The 26007-nt window shown below is 30.9% G+C and overlaps 4 protein-coding genes and 1 long non-coding RNA gene across 7 annotated transcripts in view; 4 read left to right on the top strand and 1 right to left on the bottom strand.

The window, feature by feature from the left end:
• Window positions 1-463: 463 nt before the first annotated feature.
• Det (baculoviral IAP repeat containing deterin) lies at window positions 464-9031 on the top strand. 2 transcript variants are annotated; one of them, XM_074119744.1, is made up of 6 exons: window positions 464-675; window positions 748-822; window positions 911-1008; window positions 1113-1233; window positions 3508-3659; window positions 8888-9031. In XM_074119744.1, the coding sequence occupies exons 1-5, from the start codon at window positions 655-657 to the stop codon at window positions 3610-3612; spliced, it is 420 nt and encodes a 139-aa protein (XP_073975845.1). In that variant the 5' UTR covers window positions 464-654; the 3' UTR covers window positions 3613-3659; window positions 8888-9031. The 2 variants fall into 2 exon arrangements, with proteins under 2 accessions (XP_073975845.1, XP_073975844.1); XM_074119743.1 differs by lacking the exon at window positions 8888-9031 and having other exon boundaries at window positions 3508-3996.
• Window positions 4524-5610, bottom strand: LOC141449865 (uncharacterized). The gene is made up of 2 exons (XR_012455743.1): window positions 5162-5610; window positions 4524-5079 (listed from the first exon to the last, which is right to left on the bottom strand). It is a non-coding gene; the product is annotated as an uncharacterized lncRNA (long non-coding RNA).
• Window positions 5646-7868, top strand: LOC141449854 (heat shock protein 68-like). The gene has a single exon (XM_074119716.1). The coding sequence runs from the start codon at window positions 5834-5836 to the stop codon at window positions 7742-7744; it is 1911 nt and encodes a 636-aa protein (XP_073975817.1). The 5' UTR covers window positions 5646-5833; the 3' UTR covers window positions 7745-7868.
• Window positions 9032-9240: 209 nt separating the features above from the next.
• On the top strand, window positions 9241-19121 carry LOC141449853 (ABC transporter G family member 20-like). 2 transcript variants are annotated; one of them, XM_074119714.1, is made up of 16 exons: window positions 9242-9381; window positions 10417-10562; window positions 10754-10886; window positions 11715-11869; window positions 12789-12896; window positions 13417-13510; window positions 13591-13722; window positions 14946-15070; window positions 15224-15440; window positions 15516-15693; window positions 16321-16436; window positions 16507-16577; window positions 17822-17910; window positions 17986-18162; window positions 18240-18326; window positions 18749-19121. In XM_074119714.1, the coding sequence occupies exons 2-16, from the start codon at window positions 10453-10455 to the stop codon at window positions 18970-18972; spliced, it is 2016 nt and encodes a 671-aa protein (XP_073975815.1). In that variant the 5' UTR covers window positions 9242-9381; window positions 10417-10452; the 3' UTR covers window positions 18973-19121. The 2 variants fall into 2 exon arrangements, with proteins under 2 accessions (XP_073975816.1, XP_073975815.1); XM_074119715.1 differs by lacking the exon at window positions 12789-12896 and having other exon boundaries at window positions 9241-9381.
• Window positions 19122-20666: 1545 nt separating this feature from the next.
• LOC141449852 (ABC transporter G family member 23-like) overlaps window positions 20667-26007 on the top strand; it is a 59489-nt gene continuing 54148 nt past the window's right edge. Inside the window, exon 1 of the mRNA XM_074119713.1 lies at window positions 20667-20818. The gene's annotated coding sequence lies outside the window, so the exon portion shown is untranslated. The remainder of the gene's footprint in view (window positions 20819-26007) is intronic.

Here is a 26007-nt window from a genome sequence, read left to right as displayed (position 1 = left end):
TAAATGTTTCAGAAAATTGTTTTAATATTTTAAACTGAACATTGCTAATAAGTGTTTAGTATGTCAAATTGACAGACAGGCGAAATAAAGTATCATTTTGGGCAAGATGATAAAGTTATATATTGCCAAGCTATAGATAAGTTTTTTTTCAAGCGTGATGTTGTTTGTATACCCACTCGAAATTGTAACAACAATCAAGAGGCTAGTAAAATCATGTTTTAATATCAAAATATAGAATAACTAATTTAATTTTTCATTTTACAATAAAATGAACACTTAGGATGTTTTGCCCCCTCCCACTGTAGTATCACTTTTAGAATAAATTTTACAAAACTTGATTTAATTATTTTTAATTACTTAAATATTTTAAACCACTTTTTAAAATTTTTAAATCTATTCTAAATAAAGAATTTACATCTTTTTATAAAAAGTCTAGCGAAATTGTAGTTCATTTTGGCGGGAACAGTACATTTAACTGCTTTCATGTAACAGAAAACTACCGAAGCGGCTATCCAGGAGTGCTTCATATTCATTTAAAAATATTTATACGTGAAACAGTGACAATTGAAAGTCGAAACTTCATGCTCTAGCTATTGTTAGTATTTTAAAATTGTCTGAGCTAACAGTTTAGTTAGAAATTCATTACTACGCAATATGGATGTACAGGATGATTTAGTAAGTTTCTACTATTTTACTTGATTGAGTTGTCTCTTCTGTGCTCCTAACTTTTTGAACCTCTAATTGTAGAGTACTTATCAAGGAAGACTAAAAACATTTACAGAAAGCTGGCCGTTTTCAAAAGGAAAACTTACAAGGCAGGAGGTAGTGTAGTAGTCATCCAATGTTAGTAAAAGTTTGCTTTTACATTGTTTTAGAAGAGAAAACGAATTATTCACTGTTTCTGCTTTAGATGGCGAAAGCTGGCTTCTTTTACTTAAAGGGTGATTGCGTACAATGCTATTATTGTGAAAAGGAATTAGATTGCTGGGAAGAAGAGGATGACGCATTGTAAGTTCTGTTTCCTTAAAATCTTTCTAATTTTAATTCTTCATTTATGATTTGTGATAAATTAGTATTTAAGATACTCTAACTTATTCTAACATCGATTTTAGCGTCGAACACAAAAACCATGCTGCTTACTGCCCTTTTGTCAAAATGTTTTCGGAACCTCCTAATTCTGTAACCGTCCATCAAGCAATTGAATTAGAAAAAGATAAATTACTTCTTAGTTTGGTAAGTATTATGAAAAAAATGCTGATATTTTTTTACTTTTTCTCTTCGTTATTATTTTGCTTGAAACTAATTTCCAATTTAAGAAAATCTTAGAGTACCTTCATTCTAAAAATAATATTCATTACGTCTAAGTAAGACAAGGCCCGTTTTAGAAGATGTTAGTAGAATGTTATTCTCCTGCAAATTGGAAGTTATCTAATAAAGTAATTTTTCACACCTAGCTATCATAATTTCAAGTTATATATAAAAAAAAATCTGTTTTAATACTTTTTTTATTATAATATTTGTAAACTCTGTTTCACACGTATTTAATTCTTCATATCATACATTACCCTGGAGTGACTTACATTTCCCCAGTGCCCTAAAACGAAATTTTCCTAAAAGTTTCCTCCATCATCTGGTCCCTCGTTGAATATATGTTACTTGTAAAATATTTTTACGAGAGGATAATGTAAATTTGTTGTTTAGATACAATTTCCTAGAACATTTCAAAGAATTGACACACTCTGAATAGTAAAGAGGTACATTCCATTGGGGAATTTTATTCAGAATTAATGCAATACATTTAACCCGCCTTAATATAATAAATTTAATAATAGTGTAGACGATGTTAATATTTTCTAGACTAGAATGAAACGACACAAACAACGTTAAAACAACCATTCCATTCCAAGAAGAGCCCTTAATAAATTTTTCATGGATTAGTGTTACAAATAAAAGTTATAGTGTATGAATGTATAGGCTTGATATATTAACTAGTTTACCATGTTAAAAGAACATCGTTAAAGCAGTTTTTGAGAGAGAGAAAAAAAACTAAATTGCAGTGAGTCCAAACTTTATTGTTCGTTTGTATGTTACTTTGTAGGCTTAGTAATAATGATTTTTTTCGTCCTGAGGTATTATTCCAACGTTCTGTTGAATGAACTTCTAAGGCATTTTCCTTCGCAGTAAAAGAGTTCCTTTGCGGGTAACTTTAGGAGGTTGTCCATGCCAAGCAAAAAGTCTCGCTACGCTTAGGACCTGATAACTTGTTTTTTTTCTTCACCGAGTGAATATTTTATTTACCCAAAATAAATCTGTAGCTTGTATTAAAAAAAAAAAAATCTGTGAAAATAGGTTTTAAGGAAGTTATATGGATGGGTTGTATAAGCTGAACGTATAAATGTTTTTTTGGTGCAAATGGCATGTTCAAAGTAATACACTGTGAGACCGCTGCAAGAACAAATAATAAAAAACCAATTGAACCAAACGAACACGGATTACAGTACTGCTCTTGTCCTTGGCTCTAGTTCTTCTGGTGTAACGTAGCTTAAAGCAAACACAAAGTATACATTATGAATTGCCATTGGCTTTTTGTTAAGTTTGGAAGTACATCCTGTGGTAGCTTATGGTTTGCTTATTCTGCGAGTCGGAGGGATCATTGTTCAGCCGCTGTATTTTTTGGTTCTCTAGTAAAGTTTGCTCAGTTTTTTTCTGGGAAGTATCTTATTATACTTCCAATTCCCTATGGATTTGTTTTCTGTAAGAACCAAGGTGCTCAACTTTATTAGCACAAGGGCATAAAGAAAAATGTAAATATTCAACAATGGACTGTGAATATAGACATATGTATATAAAAGTAATAAGGTTTCAGAAGTGACCCTAGGTTTAATAGAAGATAAAGCTGTCAGAGACTTAGGTAGGTCTGTCTTCGTTTTAGTGTTGTGTGTAGTCCAGATTATTCTCTGGTCGGATGTAAAATTTACTAAAAAATAATCTCGAAAAAATAGTTTGTTTTGGTTGAATTAGCTTTTCAGTTTTGGCAAATGGTCACGTTTGATAAAAAATGTAAGTCTTGTCTTAAAGTTCCTATTCTTAAAAAATGTCAGATATTAAATGACAAAAAAATAAAATAAAATTAGCTACAATAAAAGATATATACGACGTAGATTATATTTGAATTAAATTATTTTAATTAAAAAAGAGAAATATTACTTATAGATGATTTTTTCCGCAATAGCGTTTCATTAGACGTTTCTCGGATTTTCATCAACCTCCTTAACTGAAGAACTTAACATATTTCGGTAGGGCATTTAGCATAATCCCTGGAAATGAGCATGTGGTTAAAATGTCTTTGGTGTGTGTATTGTCCTCTTTAATAGATCCAATTCGTATTTTAAAAGGGATTTTAGTTATTTGTTTTATGAAGCTCTGTCAAAAGCTCTTATGGAATTCTAGTTAGCCAATATTATTATTTCTTAATTTTTGTAGAATTATTATTTGTATTTATTTTAGGACAGAAGCTTTGAAAAGTGGTTGAAAGATATTAAAGAAGTTAACGAACAAGGGATTTCAAAGTTTAGCAAGGAAATAAAGAAAATACGCAAACTACGTTTATAAGGGATAAGAGAAAATGACATTTTATTTGTAAAAATCTGGATATAAAAGTTAGTGAGCTACAATTTATTTCTTTGTTAGAAATGTAATAATATATTTTAAATATTTTTAAAAAAATGTTTATTAGCTATAAAAAAAAGTGTAAAAAAGTTGTTAAATATTCATAATTTTTTTGCAAATGTATTATATAATACAATATAAGATCAGCGGCTACGTTTTATGCGCCTTCTTTTTCAAGCCGTAGACGAGACCTGTTGCGGCAGGCGATAGAAACAAAATTAAATAAAAATTCTCTAATTAACCAAGACTATAAATAAATTATTTATGTAAATTTAATATCCTCTTTTTATAATTTAATTATTAGCTCAAATAAATGTGTAATTAAAATTATTCGTTCAGAATGGCATTCAAAACAATTTGACGTTTCATATAATTCTTGTTATAATTTACTCTAGGTTCAAACCCTTTTTAGAAAACGTATTTATTATTGCAGTTTTATTAGCACAAGGGCATCTGAAAAAACGTTAATCAGTAATGGACTGAAGATAGATGTATACAAAAGTAACAAAGTTTCAGAGATGTCCCTAGGTAAACTAGAAAATAGAGCTGTCTGAGTTAGATGGGTCTGTTTTAAATTTAGTGTTGTGGTTAGTTTCATTATTCTCGTGTCAAAGTCTGAAACTGAAAGTTTCAATTTTCTCCGTTTTACGCAACATTACATTGCAATGTAGTAAAGTAATCGCCTGTTGTAATGCATATTAGCTTTGCAGATCTCGCCTCTAACCGCTCGGCTATCGTGGCGCCTACATTGCGATGTACATTAAGCTTTAATATTTTTAGTTAGTCCTCTTAGATATGGATGTGTGTGACCTTAGGAAGCATTGATACTTAACAAATTACAAGATAAACCAATATACCAATAACAGTATTTGTATTTTTGTACATTTTTTTAAATTCTAAAATACGGGCTCTGAAGGTACCAATGCGATTAAATTCTCAGTCTTCGAGACATCCTCGAATTTGGTCCAATCTCCGGGAGCCCGATGCTTGGTTTTCGAACTTAGATCCCTTGCCTCCATCAAAGGGAAAAACATGAATTGTCAGTCTTGTTAAGACTAAAGTTATGGTTATTTCGAGGAGGTGTACGTGGTAGACATCGAGGGACTATTGAGGTACGATGACGTATAAGTACGGTGGCAAGAAGACAGATCATTGACAATGATTCTATGCTACGAAAATAATGTCAAGCTACCAAAGAATGTCTTCTTTCTTGGCCGTACAGCCCATGATGAAGGGCCCTAGCTCCTCAATTTTCCAATTGAAGTTTCGAGACGTATCTTCAGAAGATAGCCCTTGGGTGTGTAGTGTATGTGCATTGATGTGCTTGTTTACGTGCAATCCCGTGGGATTGCAACACTGAGGAAACTGCATACAAAAGCGACCCCTTGTGGGGACCAATGAATGTCTACCCTGAAATAAAGCAATAATGATGTGTATACTGTTAAATAAAAAATTTTTTTTGGAATCTTCTGGTTGAATATAAGATGCAGACCTGTGGTTCGACTCAAAAGAAACCGGACAATTCCTCGAAACATAGGTGTCAACTTTAACAGCGTGACACTGCGAGCGGAATCAATTGTGGTTGATTCTCTGAGAATAATTAATCATCATACATGTTATGGGAGTGATTATCTTAAATCACCTGCCTTCGTTATGGCTTTGATGGCACCACTCATCTGTGCGGATGCTTATTTTCTAGTTGGGCAAGGTACAATGGTTAGTATTTGCCATCCGCATGCAATCTAATTCCAATTAAAAACAGCTGTTTTGTATGAACCCTTAGGTCCAGCCAACACATTCTCTTTTGACCCAAGAAGAAACATCTACTACGTAGCGTTAATGTACTAAACCAATCTAAGTAAATTAGTGATTGCTGTTTAAAAAGTAGGAACTTGGGTACATATGTTTAAAAAAAATCTTGTTTTAAAAACCAGAAGTATTGAATTCAAATTGTTTTTTTTCTAAGAAAATATGTTACAATTAATCATATGAGTCAGTTTAATGGGGGGAAAGAAATATCTCTGCTTTATTTAAATTTTATTTTCATAAATGTTTTTTAACAATGTGGTGAGTTTTTGGAAGGAAGTATTAACGCAATTAACCGGTGTGAATGAATCAAAATTAATAGATCTTTTAATTCCGTGGTCATTATCAAAGAAGTAAAATGCCAGCAATTGGAATTGATCTAGGCACGACTTACTCCTGTGTGGGAGTGTGGCAGTATGGTAAAGTGGAAATAATTGCGAATGATCAAGGGAACAGAACTACACCCAGTTATGTTGCATTCACTGATACTGAAAGATTAATAGGAGAGGCAGCTAAAAATCAAGTAGCACTGAATCCAAATAATACAATATTCGACGCAAAACGGCTTATTGGTAGAAAGTATGATGATCCAAAAATTCAAGAAGACATAAAACACTGGCCCTTCAAAATTATTGATGAAAATTCAAAACCTAAAATTGTAGTTGAATTTAAAGGAAAAAGTAAACAATTTGCGCCCGAAGAGATAAGTTCTATGGTATTAACTAAAATGAAGGAAACAGCTGAGGCTTACTTAGGAAGAGACGTGAAAGATGCAGTAATTACCGTGCCTGCTTACTTTAATGATTCTCAACGACAAGCTACTAAAGATGCTGGAGCAATAGCAGGTCTAAATGTTCTAAGAATTATTAATGAACCTACGGCAGCTGCACTTGCTTATGGTCTAGACAAAAATTTAAAAGGAGAGCGAAATGTTTTGATTTTTGATTTAGGTGGAGGTACCTTTGATGTTTCTGTTTTAAGGATCGATGAAGGATCTTTATTCGAGGTTCAAGCAACTTCAGGAGACACCCATTTAGGAGGTGAAGATTTTGATAATCGGTTAGTTACATATTTGGCTGAGGAGTTTAAACGAAAATTTAAAAAAGATATAAAAGGGAATCCAAGGGCGTTAAGAAGATTAAGAACTTCTGCTGAAAGAGCAAAAAGAACTCTGTCCTCCAGTACTGAAGCGACAATTGAGGTAGATGCTTTATGTGATGGCTTAGATTTTTACACAAAAATAAGTAGAGCCAGGTTTGAAGAACTGTGTTCCGATTTGTTCAAAGCAACTCTTCAGCCTGTTGAAAAAGCTTTGAAAGACGCAAAATTAAGTAAAGACAAAATACAAGATGTTCTTTTAGTGGGAGGATCAACTAGAATTCCTAAAGTGCAGAATCTTTTACAAAATTTTTTTAACGGTAAGTCGCTTAATATGTCCATAAACCCAGATGAAGCCGTAGCTTATGGAGCAGCAGTGCAAGCTGCAATACTTGGTGGAGATAAGAGTTCAGAAATTCAGGACGTACTTTTAGTCGATGTGACCCCGTTATCCTTGGGGATTGAAACTGAAGGTCGTGAAATGAGTAAAGTAATTGAACGTAATTCCAAAATTCCATGTAATCAAACTCAGTCGTTTTCAACTTGCGATGATTATCAGACTGTAGTGAAAATATCTGTATATGAAGGAGAAAGAGCTTTGACCAGAGATAACAATTTACTTGGAACATTTGAACTTACCGGGATACCGCCGGCAAGAAGGGGAGAACCACAAATAGATGTTACATTCGATATAGACGCTAATGGTATAATGAACGTTTCAGCTAAGGATACCAGTACTGGAAAGACAAAGAATATAATAATTAAAAATAATAAAGGGCGCCTGTCTAAAGAAGAAATTGAAAGAATGATATCTGATGCCGAAAGATTCAAAGATGACGATGATAATCACAAGAAAAGAATTGCTGCCAGAAATAAACTTGAAAGTTTCATTTATGGAGTGAGGAACGCCGTGGAAGATTGTGGAGATAAATTATCAAATGATGATAAAATTACTTTGACTAAAAAATGTGAGGAAGCCATAAAATGGGTAGAAAATAATCCTATGGTCAATGAGGACAAATATTTTGATAAACTATCAGAAATGACGAAAATGTGTTCTCCTTTTTTGAATAAATTACATAAAAACAATGCAGATAACAGTCCTACAAACGTGCCTGTATCTGAGAAGAGTAAAAAGTCTAAAAAATCTAGTTTTAAAATTGTTAACTAGAGCAACATTTTGTTTTAATTGTGTATGTTGAACGGTTGGCAAATCATAAAAGATACTAGAAGACAAAATTGCAGTAGAACTGTATTGATGTGATCTTTGTGAAATACATTATTTTTACAGTTTATTTGTTTTTACGAATATTTTTAGTGAAGTATGCATAAGTTAGTTTAGATATTCCACAAGTTTACTTTTAAGACCAAATTTTGTTAATTAATTCAAATTCGTTCATGAGATTTTTAACCTATCAAACTGATTCTTTAAGATTTTCGAGGCTTTCGCTACAATTTAATCTTAACGATTAGTTACCCTTGTAGAGTGGTTAATGCATTACGTTTAGAAGACACTTTTTTTATTTAGCATAACTTAGGACTTAGGAAAGTTAGGATAGTTTTTATTTTTCTAGCAAATATGTTTACGAGTCAATTTAAGTCTTGGCTAATCCATTTCCTATTTCTCCAATACAATTCTCAATTTATTGCTTTATAGGAACTTACGACTCAAAATGCCCAAAACGAATTTTCCAAGAAAATAAGAACATTTTATAATTACGAAGTTTTGAAAAAAATTTAAGGCACGTTGTAAAAAGTATAGAAAAGTTCAAAGTCCATTCACTAAAGTGGTATTTCGAGTTTTGGGAATGTCATTATCGAGGGCATGTCAATTCTGAGTTTTTATTGTTAAATTCAGTAATTATTAACTTCAGAAAGGTCAATTTTTTTTATTTTATTTAGTAAGGAAGTAATTATTGACATTAGTATATTATAAATTAAAATATTCTCTAATTTTTCGGTATATGATACATATTTTTTGATCCTTGAAACTGGAGACACTTGTAACTATATTATCTCTGTTTCGGATTTTTCTCTTAATAATGACATTTAAATTAGAATTCAATGGATATTGGAAGTTCGTAGTCCAGTGAAGTGTAGCACCAAAGTGGATAAAAAGCATACTAATCCGGAATTTGGGTTACTATTTACTATATTGCTTCTTTAGCTGAAGAACTATTGTCTCATTATAAAAATAACAGTTCAAAAACTTTGAATACCCTTTTTATTTGATATGATATTAAGAATATAGACTGCGTGTTTATACATTTGGTAGCATTGAGAATATTAATAATTTCTCGTTTGTTATTTCCAGATTGTGATGATTCTGATTTTGGTGTTTCTTTTTCATTCACAAAACAGACTACTTGCTGGAAGATTGTATTTTTTATGAAGCGAATAAATTAAATAACAATTTAAGAAGAGGCTATGGTGGCTGTAAATTAATAATCCTCTAAGAACTGAATATCTCTAAATTGATTCCAACGATTCTATTGTAACACATTAATAACAGAATTACACAAAAATGACAAGGTTTATTGTAACTATCAAGAAATTCATATCCTTTTTATACCAGTTATATCCTACTCTCCACATATTCTGAAATAAATATTGATTATTTTTATAAAAGTTGAATGGGTTTTATAGATTGTACATAGATAGTGATCCGATGATTTCTGATGATAAGCAACAAGGTCCCCTAACGCAATGTCATGCAACTGAATCAAGTTATTGGTACCAGTAATGTTTAAACCTTTCTGCTACAATACAAATAGATTTTAGTTCAGTTCATTTTTTAGTCTTAATTGAGTGAGTATTTTATTTATTTATTTTATTTTATTTTTTTGTTACACTATTAAACCCTTATGCAACTGTCATACCGGATTAGCTCTAATAGCAATTAAAACATAAAACGTAACAACGAAATTTTCTTGGAACGTAAGAATTTTAGCGACAAAATAATTGAAAAAGCAACCAAATTTTACAGGAAAACGGCACATCCGCTGAACAAAGTTTCTTGAAATTTGGCATTGTACTTATATTTTCAATTGCTATTAATATGATACTAGAAACGGGTTTCCAAAAAGTTATAAATAAATACCAAAATATTCTTATTATGTCATGAATTTTTTTATTCAGAAAATCATTATCACTTTAAATTACAAATGTGGTATAGTTGCTTACCAGAAATTTCCTGTAAAATTGTTTTTGCACATTCTCTAACGAAAAATAACTTAGTTAATTTAAAACGAAGACCGGCATTGCAAAATCAATTTCATATTAATGAGCAAGATAGTTCACTATTTAAATCATTCTACGAATAACTTCCATTTTTGTATTTGGTAATAATATATAGTAATTTGTAATAATAGTTACAATGTACATTTTTGTATTAATTGAATGAATAATTTTTTATCTATCTACCATAACTCTTCGAAATTATTTTTATTTTCGTTTAATAGATCTATTGAGAATATGGAAGCAAAATCAATAAGTTATTTAGATGTCCACTAATCGAAAAAGAGATAGGAAAACTGAAGGAGAAATATATAGAGAATCTTATGTAGATTCATTTGTCCATTTGCAGATGCTACATTCTAAGAGGACTGAAAGGCTTCCTTTTATCTAATATTATTAAATCAAGGGATGAATCTTATTTATAAAATTACCTTCATAATGTAAAATAAAACGATATCTGAAAATTTGAAATCGTTTAATAGTAAACGAAAAAGATTGTTATACAATGCCTGCGAATAAATATTACTGTAAATTACTTTTGAAAATTCAGATGTATAGATAGGTTTGAAGCATATGTTAATTTGTTCACATGTATGTGTTTTACAGGAGATTAAATAATTTTAAATTTTAATTAGAAGTAAGATGGATGAAGCAGGAGAAGATACTTCCGTATTAGTAAAGAATGCTTGCAAGAAGTATAGCAACAACTTAGTACTACATGGTGTTAACATACACGTAAAAGAAGGAACAATGTTAGTTACTGGATTATATTCTTCAACGATAAATATTTATTTTAATTAAATAAGAAAAAAAAATGCACTACTTTATTTGCATTATCCTACAGGTTCCAGATTTTCATAGCTTGTCTGATTTGTTTGTTAACCAATTACAAGTCATGAACTTCCATTATTTGTAACTGATTTTGCTTCTTTTATTTGTAAAGCTACAGTCTACTTGGACCTAGTGGCTGTGGTAAAACTACACTCCTGAGTGTTCTGGTTGGAAGAGTGAAGCTTGATATGGGTACCATACACATGAGCGTTAGAGATAAGGAAGAAATTGGTTATATGCCTCAGGTTTGCTCGCTTCATTTTATATACCAGCTTTCCAGATACCATTCATTTATTTATAGCATGCATAAGCATTTTGCATGTAATCCATTTGAAAAGACATTATTAACTGTTTGATACAAAAATGTTTGTGAGAGGCTGTTTATCTTGTAATAGACTGTAAAATAAATACATAAGTTACATATAGTTCAACGGGAGACTTTCTGAGACCTTACTTTATCTGCTGATTCTACATGATGTCTCCCTTTTTGAAGAACTCATAGGCGCGCTTACAACACTACTCGTGTCCGCTTTGATAGAGTACTTCTTGTTGTAACTAGTCAACTTAGGCGAGTAACTGACATCAACTTTTCGTCTACCTCTAGACTGTGAGTTTTCCATACACCATTTCTGCAACTCTGTGGACGTACTCACTGATACCTGCATATGTGAAATTTTAAGGTACTTTTGGGATCGAGCTTAAGGGCTCCATGGCCATCCTGCCAGGCTGAATGACTGGGATAGTGAGACCCGACTTTGTTTTATCTCAAAGTCGAGGTAGTCTGAAGGGCTGCTTTGCTCTCTAAGATAACGATTTTGAAGATAATTATCGTGCTTCTTAGGGTCTTAGTTACACAAATGAGTGTTATAAGTAGCATTGCCTGAAAGTAATAGCTAAATAAGCTGACTTAAGAGTCAAATCTTTGATTATATACGTACCCATGGTTTACATTATTCCTTCTGTCTTGGTACCGTTATGTATACAATATAGAATTCATTAAAATGCCTGTGTTAAGTCTAATGCATATAGAAGCTGCTTCCGTTTAGCATTTTGAATAATTTATTTTTGTCTAGGCACTTACTCTATACCAAGAGTTCAGCATAAAAGAACACATGACATTCTACGGGAATTTATACTCAATGGATTCTGCACTAATAAAAGAAAGAACTAATCTACTTTTAAAATTACTTGATCTTCCGTCCAGAGAATGCGTTATATCTAAAATGAGGTAAGAATTGATGTTGGGGGATTATTTAAACCGTCAATACCTGAACTATGGCAACAGCATTCTTTACTCTTTTCTTTTACAATTATGTTCCCCCTAAATCTGAAGTACCTACTCAGTACAAGTCTGCATTTATATCCAAACGAAGATTATGAATTGATAAGATTCTGAGTTTGAAAAAGTTCGCCAGGTGGCGCAAATTTTTTAGTGTTTAGTTTTTCTCAATTTTCTCGAAAACCACGCAAACTGATTTTTTTAAAATTTGGCTCATCTGTATTATTAGAAAGCTGTTAAAAAAAACTTTGAAAATAAACTTTTTTCCGATAACATTTTTTTTCTATATTGCCACATTTGTGTGAATGTAATAACAGTGAGTATTCTATATATTTCACTAAAGAGGAATTTAAGGTAAATATCTCGTACAGTAATGTGAATCTCCCGATTTATTTTTGAGTTTTGATGAACGTCTTTTTAGATAGATTTCAGCTGAGTGATTATCACGCTGTATTCTCACACGCAGCTGCTGGGTTAAAATCCAGCGACAGGCCTATAAATTTTCTCTTCCTAGAAACTTCTTGCAGTTCACTGAAAAGATCTTCGGGAGCTTATGCGTCTTATATGCGCCTTAAATTTAGAAAAACCTTTAATTGACATTTTGGTAAAAATGATTTCAAGAGTGGTTAATAAGTAGGTATTTAAGAAGTCATGCTTTTCGTTTTATTATAGAAACTTTCATTGAAAACATTTTGTTAAAATTCTGAGGATCAAACAATTGTATAAGCTGAATCTTAGACATGAGAATTGAAGTAAGAGGAAGTCATGAAAGTGTTCACCCCAAATTTGATTTTTAATGAAACCAAGGTGAAACATTAATTTTTAAACTTGATCTTTTTATTTATTTTATTTTTTAACAATTTTGTAGCGGTGGACAACAAAGACGTATTTCTCTCTGTATTGCTTTGTTACATAATCCACGATTATTGATCCTTGATGAACCTACAGTCGGGCTGGATATAATTCTTTGTCATAAGTAGGTACATATTAAAATTTAATTTTATAATTGGATTTGTTTGAACGAATTAATTAGAACGCAAGAAGTTTCATTTCTATATTTAATACTAAGAAATGGATTAGCTCTGTGGTTAACGTACTGAAATCACGGTCGAGTCCAGCAACATGATTATTCTCTTTCTAGGAGCATCTTTCAGCTCACCTATGGACGATGTTGTCTTAGCGAGAGAATATTATCCAGAATCTGGCAATAAATTGAATAAGATTTAGGACCTTATAGACCTATAAGTTTGCACCTTTGAAAAAAAAAAAAAAAAAAAATTACTTTATTCTTTTAAGATATTAAACAATATTGAATATTAAATGGTTAAAGTGCAAAAACGTTAATCTCTTTTTTATTGTTAAATATTGAAACTGAACTACATATCCTTATGCCATTTTGATCTTGCAAATTAGTAGCATTAAGTAGAATTAGATTACTACTCTTGTACATAAAAAAAAATGAAACTGAAATTGTTTTATTACTCATAACATTTTAGCATTTGGCAGTACTTGTTTAAAATTTCAGAAGATGAGAAAAAAACCATTATAATAACAACACATTACTTTGAAGAAGCTCGCCATTCACATACTGTAAGTAAATCTAATTTATTCATTTACATAAATTAAATTTAACCTAGGAATGTCCGTAAAAAAAAAAAATTATGCGACAGATTGGATTAATGAGATATGGAAGGATTCTTGCTGAAGACGAGCCGAATCATTTAATGGAAGTGCAAAACTGTGAAACGCTTGAACAAGTTTTCTTAATTTTGTGTACAGAAGATGAACTCAGAGAAAAGGAGGTACTTTTTTCTTTTTTTTTGCTATCAGGGTTGATTGGTGGAAAAATCACTGGTGAAAACTGTGTAGATGCTTTCCTACAATATGCTGGCGTACATGAGTTTTATGTTGAGGACCCTTTTCTAAAAAACAAAGTTGCCTGCTAAATAAGACTGTAATGAGGTTCTAGCCTTTAAACTTCCTCCTTAAAACACCGTAATTTTCTTTCGTTTGTGGTAGGCCATCACAGTGTAATTCAACAACACTGCAATATTTTTAGAGTTATGAGAAATTGAAATGAACTAGGCAGTAAGTAGCATTGATTGGCATTCCTTCCGTGATAAGGGATTCAGTAAAAAAAGCATTGAATAAAAGACTTGTAAATACATATTTTGAAAAATTAAAGGTACAAGTCCTGAATTTAAAAATGAAAAGTTATTTCGAGAATTGAGAATCACATAAGTAGATATTTTAAAATAGAACAATCTCACATTGCTGAAGTAGGTGCAAACTACTAACTGTATGAAATAAGTCTTGAAAAATAGAACAACATATTAATGTTCTATGATCTTTGTTGTATTCGTGCAGTCATCCCATTAACCCATTTATTATTATTATTATTTTTTTTTTTTTTTTTTGGCGCATCAACAGCTGAGGGGTCATTAGCGTCCGGAGCTTTATCCAGTGCACTGCCGGCCTCCGGACAGTGTTCTCTCGTTACAGACAACACTGTCCATCACCGGACAGTGAGCTGCAAGAAGCTCCTAGGAAGAGAAAATCTAAGGGTCAGCTGCTGGATTCGAACCCGGGACCTCCGCGTGGGAGTCCAGTATGCTAACCTCATAGCTAATCCCTTCCCTCTTCCCCCTATATTATTATTATTATTATTATTATTATTATTATATTTTTACAGTAAATATTCACCATATATTTCAAACAGTTTGTAAATAGTTCGTGTTTATTCTGCAATTTGAGTATGTTCTTTCAAATATCTACCTATCTTTGTTAACTGTAATAAACGGCTTTTTATTTTTAAATTTAGGACTTTAAGCTTCAATTTTTAGTCTCAATTTTCTTATCCATTCTTCATACATATTATTTGATATTTATAATTTTTATTAATTGCATTTGGTACTGTTTATTTTGATTTATTAGTTATGTTTGATTACATATATTGTAAGATATTTATTGTTATAATTTTTAAACTGTAGGTTTCATCCTGTATAAATATATAAATAAATTTCAGATTCATGATAAAGAGCTCATTAAAACTAAACAGACACCTCATTTAAATGAGAGTGGTATACTGAATTTTACCAGAATATATGCTTTCATGCTAAAAAATTTATTCTGGATGAAAAGGAATATACCGTGAGTAAAAGTTCATAACATAAGAAAATGAAAATGGTCTTTTATGGCAGTATCATATTGTTTATGATTGCTTTAAAAAAGAATCTTTACATAGCATAATAAAATAGTCATTACATAACATTTCTAAATATATATATCTATTCTATCTCATAGGATGATGTTATTCACATTGGTTTTACCAATAGTTCAGTGTACGTTAATAAGCGTTACGGTTGGAGAAGATCCCGCTGGACTGAAAGTTGGTGTTGTCAATGACGAATTTCTTGAAGAAAACGGAATTTGTCCTTCAGAACCTCATATTAGTTGCACGTCAAATGCTACTATGTCCTGTCAATATCTTAGAAAATTACTTGGAAAATCCTTACAAATTGTAATCATTTAATCATTTTTCTTAATTATCAGTTTTAGTTTGTTACTATTACTATTGTTACTTAATTGGTTTCAGGTAGATTATAGCAATCTAGATTTTGCTCAACAAGATTTGCAAAAAAACAACGTATGGGGTGTTTTATATTTTAACAACAATTTTACCGAGTGTCTGTTGAAAAGATTACTACTAAAAGTAATACCGAGTGATGATGTTATTTATGGAAGTGAAATTAAAGTTTGGCTGGATTCATCTAGTTAGTACCACTCTCAACATTATGCAAACTCTTACGATTTTTTTTTCCACTAAATCCCTTCATTTTTTGTTTATTATTATTTTTATGGTGCTAAATCAAAGGTTTTTTCAGCAATTAAATTTTTGGTGTAGATATTCTCTTTGGTTGTAAATTTTAAAATTACTAATTCAAATTTGGGGGGCATTTCATTGTACTCGTGCTCTAATGTCAAACACAGCTGTATGACATGACATGGCTGTATGTTATCTTCAGCTGGTTGCAAGTAACCACACTCTTTAGCTTAGTGGTCCACTCTTTCATTTCCTCTTAAACTGCAATGACTCGAAATTCATTGAAGGATTTGGAAGTCCCAACCCTTGACTAGTGCATAGCTAATTACACTCTCGTTTGTGATATCGAATTCGATTCCTGGCAAGCAAGCTTCGAAACATATACATATGCTGCGGCTAAAGAATCGATCAGAATGATCTCTTTACCTTTCATGTTCTTTGAGGCCCTAAGATAAAGTGCGAACCCTTATCTTATCCACTTTATTTTAGGACTACCTTAGCCATCCTAACTTTCAATTATTCTAGTTCTTCATAAGTTTTTAAAATGAATAAAAATTCTATTTATTTTTTTGGGTAGATCAAGTTATTAGAGAAGTGTTACAAAAGCACATAACTGGTGCTTTGGTGGAGGTAACTAGTGATGTACTGAAAAAGTGTAGTTCATCAATACGGAGCACTCACACTTTGATAAGTGTACGTAATTCAAATATCAGTCCTCATAGAAATCAATTTCTCAAGTTTATTCATTTATATTTATTTACAGTATCAAAAACCTGTTTACGGGGTTATGGACCAAAGTTTCCGACAATTTATGACGCCAGCAAATGCTGTTCTGTAAGGTTCTTCTTTGATTACTTTTAATATATCTTGCTCCAATTTTAATTTTATATCATACTACTTCTTAAAAAGATTAACTTTTAGCATTTGAATCAAAAAATTTCAAGTAAAGAAAATTAAATACGTAATAATAATAATAATAGGCGCTAATGACCTCAGCAGTCGATGCGCCAGAAAAAATAATAATAATAATAATAATAGGGAAGGGATTAGCTATGAGGTTAGCATACTGGACTCCCACGCGGAGGTCCCGGGTTCGAATCCAGCAGCTGACCCTTAGATTTTCTCTTCCTAGGAGCTTCTTACAGCTCACTGTCCGGTGATGGACAGTGTTGTCTGTAACGAGAGAACACTGTCCGGAGGCCGGCAGTGCACTGGAAAAAGCTCCGGGCGCTAATGACCTCAGCTGTTGATGCGCCAAAAAAAAAAAAAAAAAAAAAAAAAAAAAAAAAAAAAAAAAAAAAAAAAAAATAGTAAAACAAATTATCGTATTTCTATTCAACTTTTAAATAAATTTTCTCTTTTTTTGTAAGCAAAATCAACGCTTCTCCAACAACTTAACTTGAATCGCCAAGTATATGAAAGCTATTATGTGAAGCTATAAGAGCTTAAAGGAATTTTTCAGTTTCTAATACTAAGCGTAGAAACACCTGGAAATTGACTAAAAAAAATTATTTCATATAAATGGGATTAATAAAGGAAGGTTGTCAGCTTTCATTTATAGTTCTCGCGCTCTACCGGCCACGGGGCAGTGTCCTTAATTTTATTTTAAAAAATCATTAAGTCTACATTCGATCCAAGGACTTGCACGTGAAACTTAATTTCAATTCAATTCATCTTTAGTCTGCTCAATATGTAAAATTGTTTTAGTACTGAGAAGATATTTTCTCACCCGCCCATTACGTTTATACCCAACATTGCTTTAATAACTATCATATCAACCCTTGTAGATCAGTCCGGCCGGACAGGTTTAATAGATTTAAATTTCTGATTCCTGCTTAAAGTTTGTAAAAGCGACATTACTACTAAAATAAAATGCCAAGTTTGCGTTTTCATCGACTTTTCGATTTTAAGATAATCTGTTATCTCTAAAACGCTATAAAACATATTAATATTATTAAATTAATTAATTATTCAAAGTACCAAAGTTTTTATATGTATCATACAATCTTTTTCTAGTTCCTATCGGAATATACCACAGATAAATTCACATAATTTTCTGATCATTTCTCATTTAACAGTTTTGAGTTTTTCCTTCCGTTGATGTTCACTGTAGGAGCCATGTTAACTGAAAAAACTTCCGGATTACTAGAAAGATGTGTAATCGCAGGTAAGCAATTACTTTTTCAAATTAAATATTATAAATTTATTTGATTTATACCATTAATTTGCGATTATGTTACAGGTTTAAGTCTTATGGAAATTGGTGTTGGACATATAATTCTTCAAATGTTAATTCTTATAATTCAAACTGCTTTTCTAATGATTGTTTTATTTTGTATATTTGATAATCCACTGTCAGAGAATCTTACTTTCTGTCTTATATTATTATTATGTGTTGGCATTTGTGGCATGTTTTATGGTAAGATTTTATTTTTGGAATGATTTTCATTTGTATCTAACTATGCTCCATGTGTAATGTTAAATTTGTGTTTTTAGGGCTATTTATTGCAGCCATTTGTAGATCTTTTACTACAGCTTCTTTTCTAGCTATTGGCAGTTATTTCCCATTATTTATGTTAAGTGGTATGTAAAAATGAAATTTAAAGTAGTTAACTCATCGGTTTAAAATTTTAAGAGGTTAAAAATGTTTAGCATGCATCTAGTTTTTTCACTTTTTTCATTTTCTATAGTCAGAACTGACTTTATCTTTTGATAATTTACTCAAAAGGAAACTTAACGGAGAAATTTAATTCGGCTAACTTTTCATCACTTCTTTCGCTTGATTGCAGATGATAAAAGCAGTAACGTACTTTGTTGTACAGTTTGGTCATGCACTTTTGTAGACATGCATACACAATTGAATTTAATTGAAGGCGTAACAACAACATCGTAGCCTTTTTGCAGTGCATTGCATTGCGGTGTTCAGATCAAATCTAGCATAAAATCTATAATCTAACCGTTAATTCTTGTCAATATTTTTAACATAATTCGTTTCTTTCATTCAGGTGTACTTTGGCCTGTGGAAGGAATGCATTATATACTGCGTTATGCGTCACGTATGCTACCAATTACATCATCAATTGAATCATTTCGTGCTCTCTCGTTCGGATCCAGACAGCCTGCACATCCAATAGTGTATGGAGCTTTTATTTCCTTAAGCTTATGGTCAACTTCGTTATGTGTTAGTACATATTTAGTTGTAAAGCACTATGGCCTTAAAGGACAATAACATTTTTTTTTAGCATAATTTATATTTTTTTTGTGTGTGTCTTATTAATTAAATTTTATTATTTTAATTATTAAACAGCTGCAGTTATGTAATTTTTTTGTTAAATATAATTTGTCGGAGATTATCGATGATTATTAAATTATTAATAATGTTAAATGATCATTTTATGCCCTACGAATCACTTTAAAAAGACTTCTGACTCATTAAATACCTCTTAAGTCTGTAAGAGACGTACTTTCAGGTTAAAGGTCGCATACAAACTATTTTTTTATCAATTATATATTCTCAATAATGCAGTCAAATTTTCGGTAATTTTACATTTATCAGTAAATTTCTTATAATACGTAATCTATTGTATAAATGTTAGTTTCTGCACAAAAAGGAGTAACACGATCGTAACAGATTTTCAAAATTAAGTTATCATTGGAAGTTAGGGTTTTATTGGAAAATAGTTATGACTATTTGTGAGAACGCAGACCGGAAAGGTGAAATTATTGGGAGAGTGCCTCATCAGGAAAATTCTCGTCCGAGAAGAGGAAGTCTTCAGCAAACGAGATCTGGGCAATGAGACTAAAGATTAAGGTGTATCACTTCCTATTATGACCTTCCACACCCATTATGCTTGATCAGTTCGGTGAAGTTTTCTGATCAAAGTAGCCTTCAGAAACTGAAAAGAGATTTCTCATAAAAGTCGAGGATAACAGCTAGAACAGATAGGAGTCAGTGAAGATAAAGATTTAACAGCGGGACGGGACCCATGCCCCACGGAACCGCAGCCACTTGAGGTTTATTTTGCTTTCCCCTAGGGCAGGGGTCGGCAACCCGCGGCTCGCGAGTAATATACGCGTCTAAAATATATTGTATATTTTGATTTTGTTGAAAAAAATGAAAATTTCGTTTATTAAAGTAAAGATATTTTTTCAAAAAGAATTTTAAATATGATAGGTTAGTAATTTGAATAGAATTATATTAAAATAAAGTACATAATTATATGAGACTGCCGTCTTTTCATTCAAACACAGGTTTAGTTATTATTTATTTGTTTATTTACTTTGCAATATGTGAAAATAAATATATAAAACGTTTAAATGTTATTGAATATCATAAAATAATAATTTGTGAATACAAATGATCTTCACACTATCATTCTTGCGGCTCTTGGTAAGATTTATTAGAATTATTTAAGGAGAGATGGCTCTCTACTTAAAATGGGAGTCAGCGAAACTATCTTAGCAACTTTTAATGACTGAATCTTTATCAATTTATTAAAAGAGAGCAGCTGTGTTTCCTTTGAGGAGCTGGGATGTGGAACCAGTCGTACACATCACCACTGTTTGTAACTGCAACAGAAACCATTGCATTTATTTGAAAGGAACTAAGAGTTTGAAGAAAATTAATGAAATTTTAATAAAAATTTGGCGTTAGAGGAAGTTTTGAATTTGTTCAAAGTATATTTATTTGTTTCTTACATAACTTACATTTATTTATTTATAAAATAGGAAGTCCCCAAAACCTAGAATGATGATAGTAATAAATAAGTGCACTATCATTTTAGTGGCCCTGACTACTGAGTACAACTGGGGGAGATTCGGTTTTGAACTATTAAAAAAACAGTATTAATGTCAAATGGTAAAACAAAAAAAGGAAGTGATATAGAATCTAGTTTTGGTAGTGGCTGGTAAAAGAGGGGTTTGCCCCCTACCAATGTTGCTTTGGTGCGGTGAGTCGTTCAGTCTGACAGTTGCTGTTTTCTGAGTAGTAAGTAGTAACGAGATTGGTCAACACAGTTTAGCCTGGCTTCACAACTTCCTGATTGCTATTGATACTTTCATCTGTTTCCAGACTGGTATGTCAAGACTATCTTTATATTTTTCTTTGTAATTAAAAATTTATTAAATTTAATTGCTCCTTATTTCAATTAATGCCCATCAAAATAATTATAATATATCATGATTATGTAATTTAATCTCTTATCAAGCTAGTGTTTATAAAAGTGGACATGTTTTCACTTCCGCTAAATCCAAGTTAGTACTCTTAACAAGTATTTTTGGTCTTGCTATAGCCATTTTTTATTATTATTATTTTTTAATACATTTTACTTAATACACTATTTTATAAAAGTTACTCTTACATCATTTCATTCTTACTAAACTATGTACAAATAATATCACCACTATTAGGAAATATTGAAAACTTTCGGCAATGTATGCTGGTGCAAGACATCATTACAAGATACAAAATGTGGATTTTTTTTTTCCTTTTATCCATATATTTGTGTTTAACTTATATTAAAATCAATATAAGTTTTTTATTTCAGGCTTTATGAAAAATCTAGGGTCATAGATAGATATTTTGATAATTAGAAAATGAAAAGCACTGTTTATCGTTAATTCTGAACTAGTTTTAATTTTCCTCATTGCCATTTAAGAGTAAGAAATTGCCAGTTAACTAATGTTTTTGTAATTTTAATTGTTTCAAAAGCTGACTTAGTATAATCTTACAATCAATTTCGATGGCTCTTTTATAAACAAATTTTTTTAACAGAGTTCATAAAAGAAAATAATCCATAAGATTTTCTTTTTCTTTTTTTAAAGTTAAAACTTAATGCAAAGGAAGTTCAAATTTATGATTCCTTCAGGATTGTAGATTAAAGATGATAATTAAAAAAAAAAAAAATCCACTTCGACCTAAAATTTGAATCAAAGTATCAGAATTTATACATAATAATGTAAGAACTGTATAGTGTACAATTTTTAAATATTGATAAATGTAAACTGATGCAGAGCTACTTGAGTCTACTAAATCCAAATAGTTGTACACTTCAAATATCACTACAACTCCTAATCGTATTGTGTGAAAAATATGGTGTCAATATTGTTTGCCTCTGATCTCGCTCTTACTAAAGAACTTGCGGAGAACTTATATTCTCCTGCCGGATACGATTTCCATATTTCTTTTTGAATTTTGATATTCATAAAAAAAAAATATATAAAAGAATATTTAGATATTTTTTTAACATTGGCTAAGAATTTTTTTGGGGGCAGAAAATTTTATAAGGATAGACTAAGTTTTAAAAATCTTTTTAAAAAAAGCAGTTAGCCCCAAGCCTTTCTGTTAGCAGTAAGAAAAGTATCACTGAAGTAGCAGTAAGAAGAATAAATCAATCTTCCTTGCTAAAATATGGTGTTTTTTTAAAAATAATTTTTAAAATTATATCCATATTTCATTATAAAGCATAATTTGTTTTATAATAATCAAAATGTTTATCAATTGTATTTATTATTACTTAATAGCTTCTAGGATAAACTGCGTACGTAGCCTTTTTTTAAGACAGTGAATTACGTCAAGAAGGAAAACAAAATAACTCAGCTAACCGGCCTATCAGTGGTAATAACCAGATAGACCTCATAGCCTATTATTATTATTATTTTTTTTTATTTTATTAATTTTTTATTTTTTTAATCGATTGTGAGTTATAAGTAATTGGTGTTTCATTTTCCTCTATGCTCTGCATTAATATTTATTTATATCCCAAGGTAAGAAATCAACTTTCAGCTTTATCCCATTTCAGAAATGCCTTTATAATTGCAATAAATTATTCACTTGTAGTTAAGAGAATAACTTATTTCAAAAGTGACATTGTAAGTATATACAATTTGCTTTTTAGAAGAAAAAAACCATTTCTCTTTTTTTTTTTGGTTCACTCATTTTTCTTTAATTTTAGCGTCTTCTCAATTTAAGTTGATTGTAGATGATGCGAAAGACAATTTTATCTGTCTGCTTGTAGTAGTGAACAGTAACTTCTCAAAAATAATTTGTGAGAATTTGTAAAAAGAAGAATAAGTTATCTTATATTTCATAAAAACATAAGCTTAGTGGCTGTTCCGTCTATATTTTGTAATTTAAAGCGCGTTAACGTCTGAAATCATTGGTGCTCATAACTTCCATCGAGTACTGCCGGTCTCTGGACTGTGAAGAAGAGCGAATCTAAGAGCTAGCAGCTGGAATCGAATGCGGGTTCTCTGCTTTAGAATTCAGTGTAAGCTTAACCAGTCAGCTAATTCCTTCCCTTTCCCCAATTAACGCAAAAATAAATTCCAAGGCTAATTACCAGAAATCAAACAGAACCACAAGTAGTGTAACTAGATTCGAAGTAATTATTATACATAAGTAATTTTACTATTAATTTTAATTGAAACAATTTTCAAATAATAATTAAAGAGCTTGGTGCAAAAAGGAGTTATCTACAGTTTTTTAAAAATTTTAGTAGGGACAAAAAACTAAATATGCTTTAAGATGTATTCCTTATGTTGTGTCTGCAGTAAGGATTAGTTAATATATTGTGATGGGGTCATTTGGGGCTCAATTTGAACTTTCTAGGGCATTTTTTAAGCTTGCTATAAGCAAAAGTTATTTTGCAGCTAACTCTTTTTTGTACCAAAATCATAATTTTCAGTAAAACTTGAGTACTTTAGTCAACAGATTTCTTGTTTTTGGGCTTTTAGGTGGCATTTTGTGTCTTGTTGAAGCGAATGTTAGATATATTATTATGCCTGTCAAAAAGAAAAATAATAATATCTCCCAATTATAAACATTAAATAAACCTAATAAAAAAATTTTTGTTTGATTGATGGCGTCATCTTTTCTGTTTGGAGCAAAAGAAAGTTATCTGCATTAGAAAACTCATTTTTGCTCCAAATCTAACCTAGGTTAGAGAATAAGTAATAATAAACGAGTCTTTATGCAGACTCGTTTAGGCACCAAAAGATGTAGAATTGAACATACAATAGGGGGCGCCACTAAACACATTTTCTGAAAAAAATGTAGATAACTCCTTTTTGCACCAAGCTCTTCAATTGTTAGACGGAGATCTTAGGGACAAGTGATGTGCTGTTTCAAAATATGGTACGATCTTAACATCTGTACAATATTTTTTAGAATGAAATGCCTAACTAATTCAAGGAAGTCATTCCACCGGTGACTTTTCATAGTTTTTTTTTTTTTCGAGTTTTCGTAATTTTCTAGGCAGATGCAGAATGGTTTCATTAAAACTTGGGTATAAATTCTATTTGACTAACTACCTCTTAAATTTGCAAAATGACTTCATTGTTTTTTTTTTTCCAAACGAAGTTGATTATAATCTGGTTTTGGCGGAGCTGACACGTCACTTTACTCTTTGTAGCGTTTTGTTGTAATGAATAATAATATTTTAATATTTTCAGTAGAAATTCCAAATTTGAAGAAAATTTAATTATCTTCGTAAATTTTGGTAAAAGTAAGACGAGTAAGACAACAGATTCTTTTAATCAGCAAAAATAAATTGAAATAATAAAATAACTTTATTTAAATTCTACAGTATTATTTGAAGAGAATTCTATTTCCATTCTAGTTCAGGGTATTTTGGTCATTTCCTTAGAGTTATCACAACTGTACTCCAGCCAGTCAATGTTTGGCTATTTTAAAAGCTCTACAGCTTCATATCTGGACATCTTGCATGAAGCGGGCGTGTTGTTTGACATTTTAGCAACTGTTGTAACTTTTTTTTTTAAAAAAAAAAAAAAAAAGACAACATACAATAATCATGTTTGCCCAACTAATTTGGTTTAATTTACTCATTGATTTGCTCTAAAATTAATAAGCAACCATATTAAGATCTGTGATCAGTGACAATGATTAAAAATTAGGCCTGATATTAATTAATAAAGTACGAAATTGTGTGTACAAGAAAATAAATGGTGTGTAGACTGTAAATCCGGATAATTTCTTTTAAGTTACATCTGTAGGTAGGCCACTTTAAATTTATTGTTCCTATCATAGTCTCTTCTATTATGTTAATTAAAAGTTTTTATATTATTATTCTTAGGATTTTTTATTTATATGAAACGAAATTGATATATTTCAGGGATTATTTTGGATTTTAAAACAATTTATCTTTTAAATATTTCATAAATTTCTAACATATATACCACTTACTTGGAAAAGTGTTCGTTCCACAACATCCCTTCGGAAAACCACTGAAGTTCAAATTTGATTATATTTCTTTTAGATTTGCATAAAATCATTTAAACGAAAGTGCCTCATCACTAAACCACCGATTTTCCTTTTTTTAAAAATAATTTTATCAAAACGGCATGATCATACTAATTGCACATAGCAGTGACCAGTAACTTCTCAAAAATAATTTGTGAGGATTTGTAAAAAGAAGATTTATGTTTATGTTATCTTATATTTCATAAAAACATAAGCTTAGTGGCTTTTCCGTCTATATTTTGTAATTTAAAGCGCGTTAACGTCTGAAATCATTGGTGCTCATAATCTCTATAGAGCACTGCCGGTCTCTGGACTGTGAGCTGTATAAGAAGCTCCTAAGAGGAGCGAATCTAAGGGCTAGCAAGCTGGAATCGAATGCGGGATCTCCCGCATGTCTGTAATTTTTATTTGATGATTTTGGGAATATTAAGGTGCGGTCAATCAATAAATTCAAACACAAATTTCTGTTTCATCTCACAAACGTTTCGTTAAATTACAACAGTTATGATGATGTAGCTTAACGTGTTAAACTAAACAAATTTTACACTACCCTGAAGAAGGTAATAGATTTACCGAAACGTTGGTTAGATGAAACAGAAATTTGTGTTTGAATTTATTGATTGACCGCCCCCTCAATATTCCCAAAATAATCAATTTAAGGACGGTCGAAAACCAAAACTATCATTTTATAAGAAACCTTTCTTTTTTTTCTCAAGTAAATGCATTTTAGAGTATTTCAGGTGATTAAGTTTCAAAGGTAATTTAGGTGTAACACATGGCCCAAGCAGATACGATATACGATATAATATAATGCTGACAAGGTTCATAGAGTAGCTATAATTTTACTTTTAAATAAAATCGCTCGATCAAAAGTACAAAATCTTTAAGGTTCTTTTTCCGTTATGATTTTTGTCAATTCAATATTTTTGTTTAACTATCTACAAAATCATAAGATTTAGATGAAAAAAAATTATGTATTAAGTCATTTTAAATTGTTTCCTATTT

The sequence above is a fragment of the Rhodnius prolixus genome, unplaced genomic scaffold, assembly GCF_049639745.1.
Source record: "Rhodnius prolixus isolate KJV_2025 unplaced genomic scaffold, Rpr scaffold_2, whole genome shotgun sequence".
NCBI lineage: Eukaryota > Metazoa > Arthropoda > Insecta > Hemiptera > Reduviidae > Rhodnius > Rhodnius prolixus.
The sequence above is the reverse complement of the archived record's forward strand: the minus strand, read 5'-3'. Positions and strand labels throughout refer to the sequence as shown.

Coding starts and splice junctions, on each gene's coding strand:
- Det (XM_074119744.1), top strand. CDS start 655: ATGGATGTACAGGATGATTTA. Junction 676..747: donor TGGATGTACAGGATGATTTA/GTAAGTTTCTAC, acceptor CTCTAATTGTAG/AGTACTTATCAAGGAAGACT. Junction 1,009..1,112: donor GAAGAAGAGGATGACGCATT/GTAAGTTCTGTT, acceptor CATCGATTTTAG/CGTCGAACACAAAAACCATG.
- LOC141449854 (XM_074119716.1), top strand. CDS start 5,834: ATGCCAGCAATTGGAATTGATCTAGGCACGACTTACTCCTGTGTGGGA.
- LOC141449853 (XM_074119714.1), top strand. CDS start 10,453: ATGGATGAAGCAGGAGAAGATACTTCCGTATTAGTAAAGAATGCTTGC. Junction 11,870..12,788: donor TGCGTTATATCTAAAATGAG/GTAAGAATTGAT, acceptor ACAATTTTGTAG/CGGTGGACAACAAAGACGTA. Junction 16,578..17,821: donor ACGCCAGCAAATGCTGTTCT/GTAAGGTTCTTC, acceptor CTCATTTAACAG/TTTTGAGTTTTTCCTTCCGT.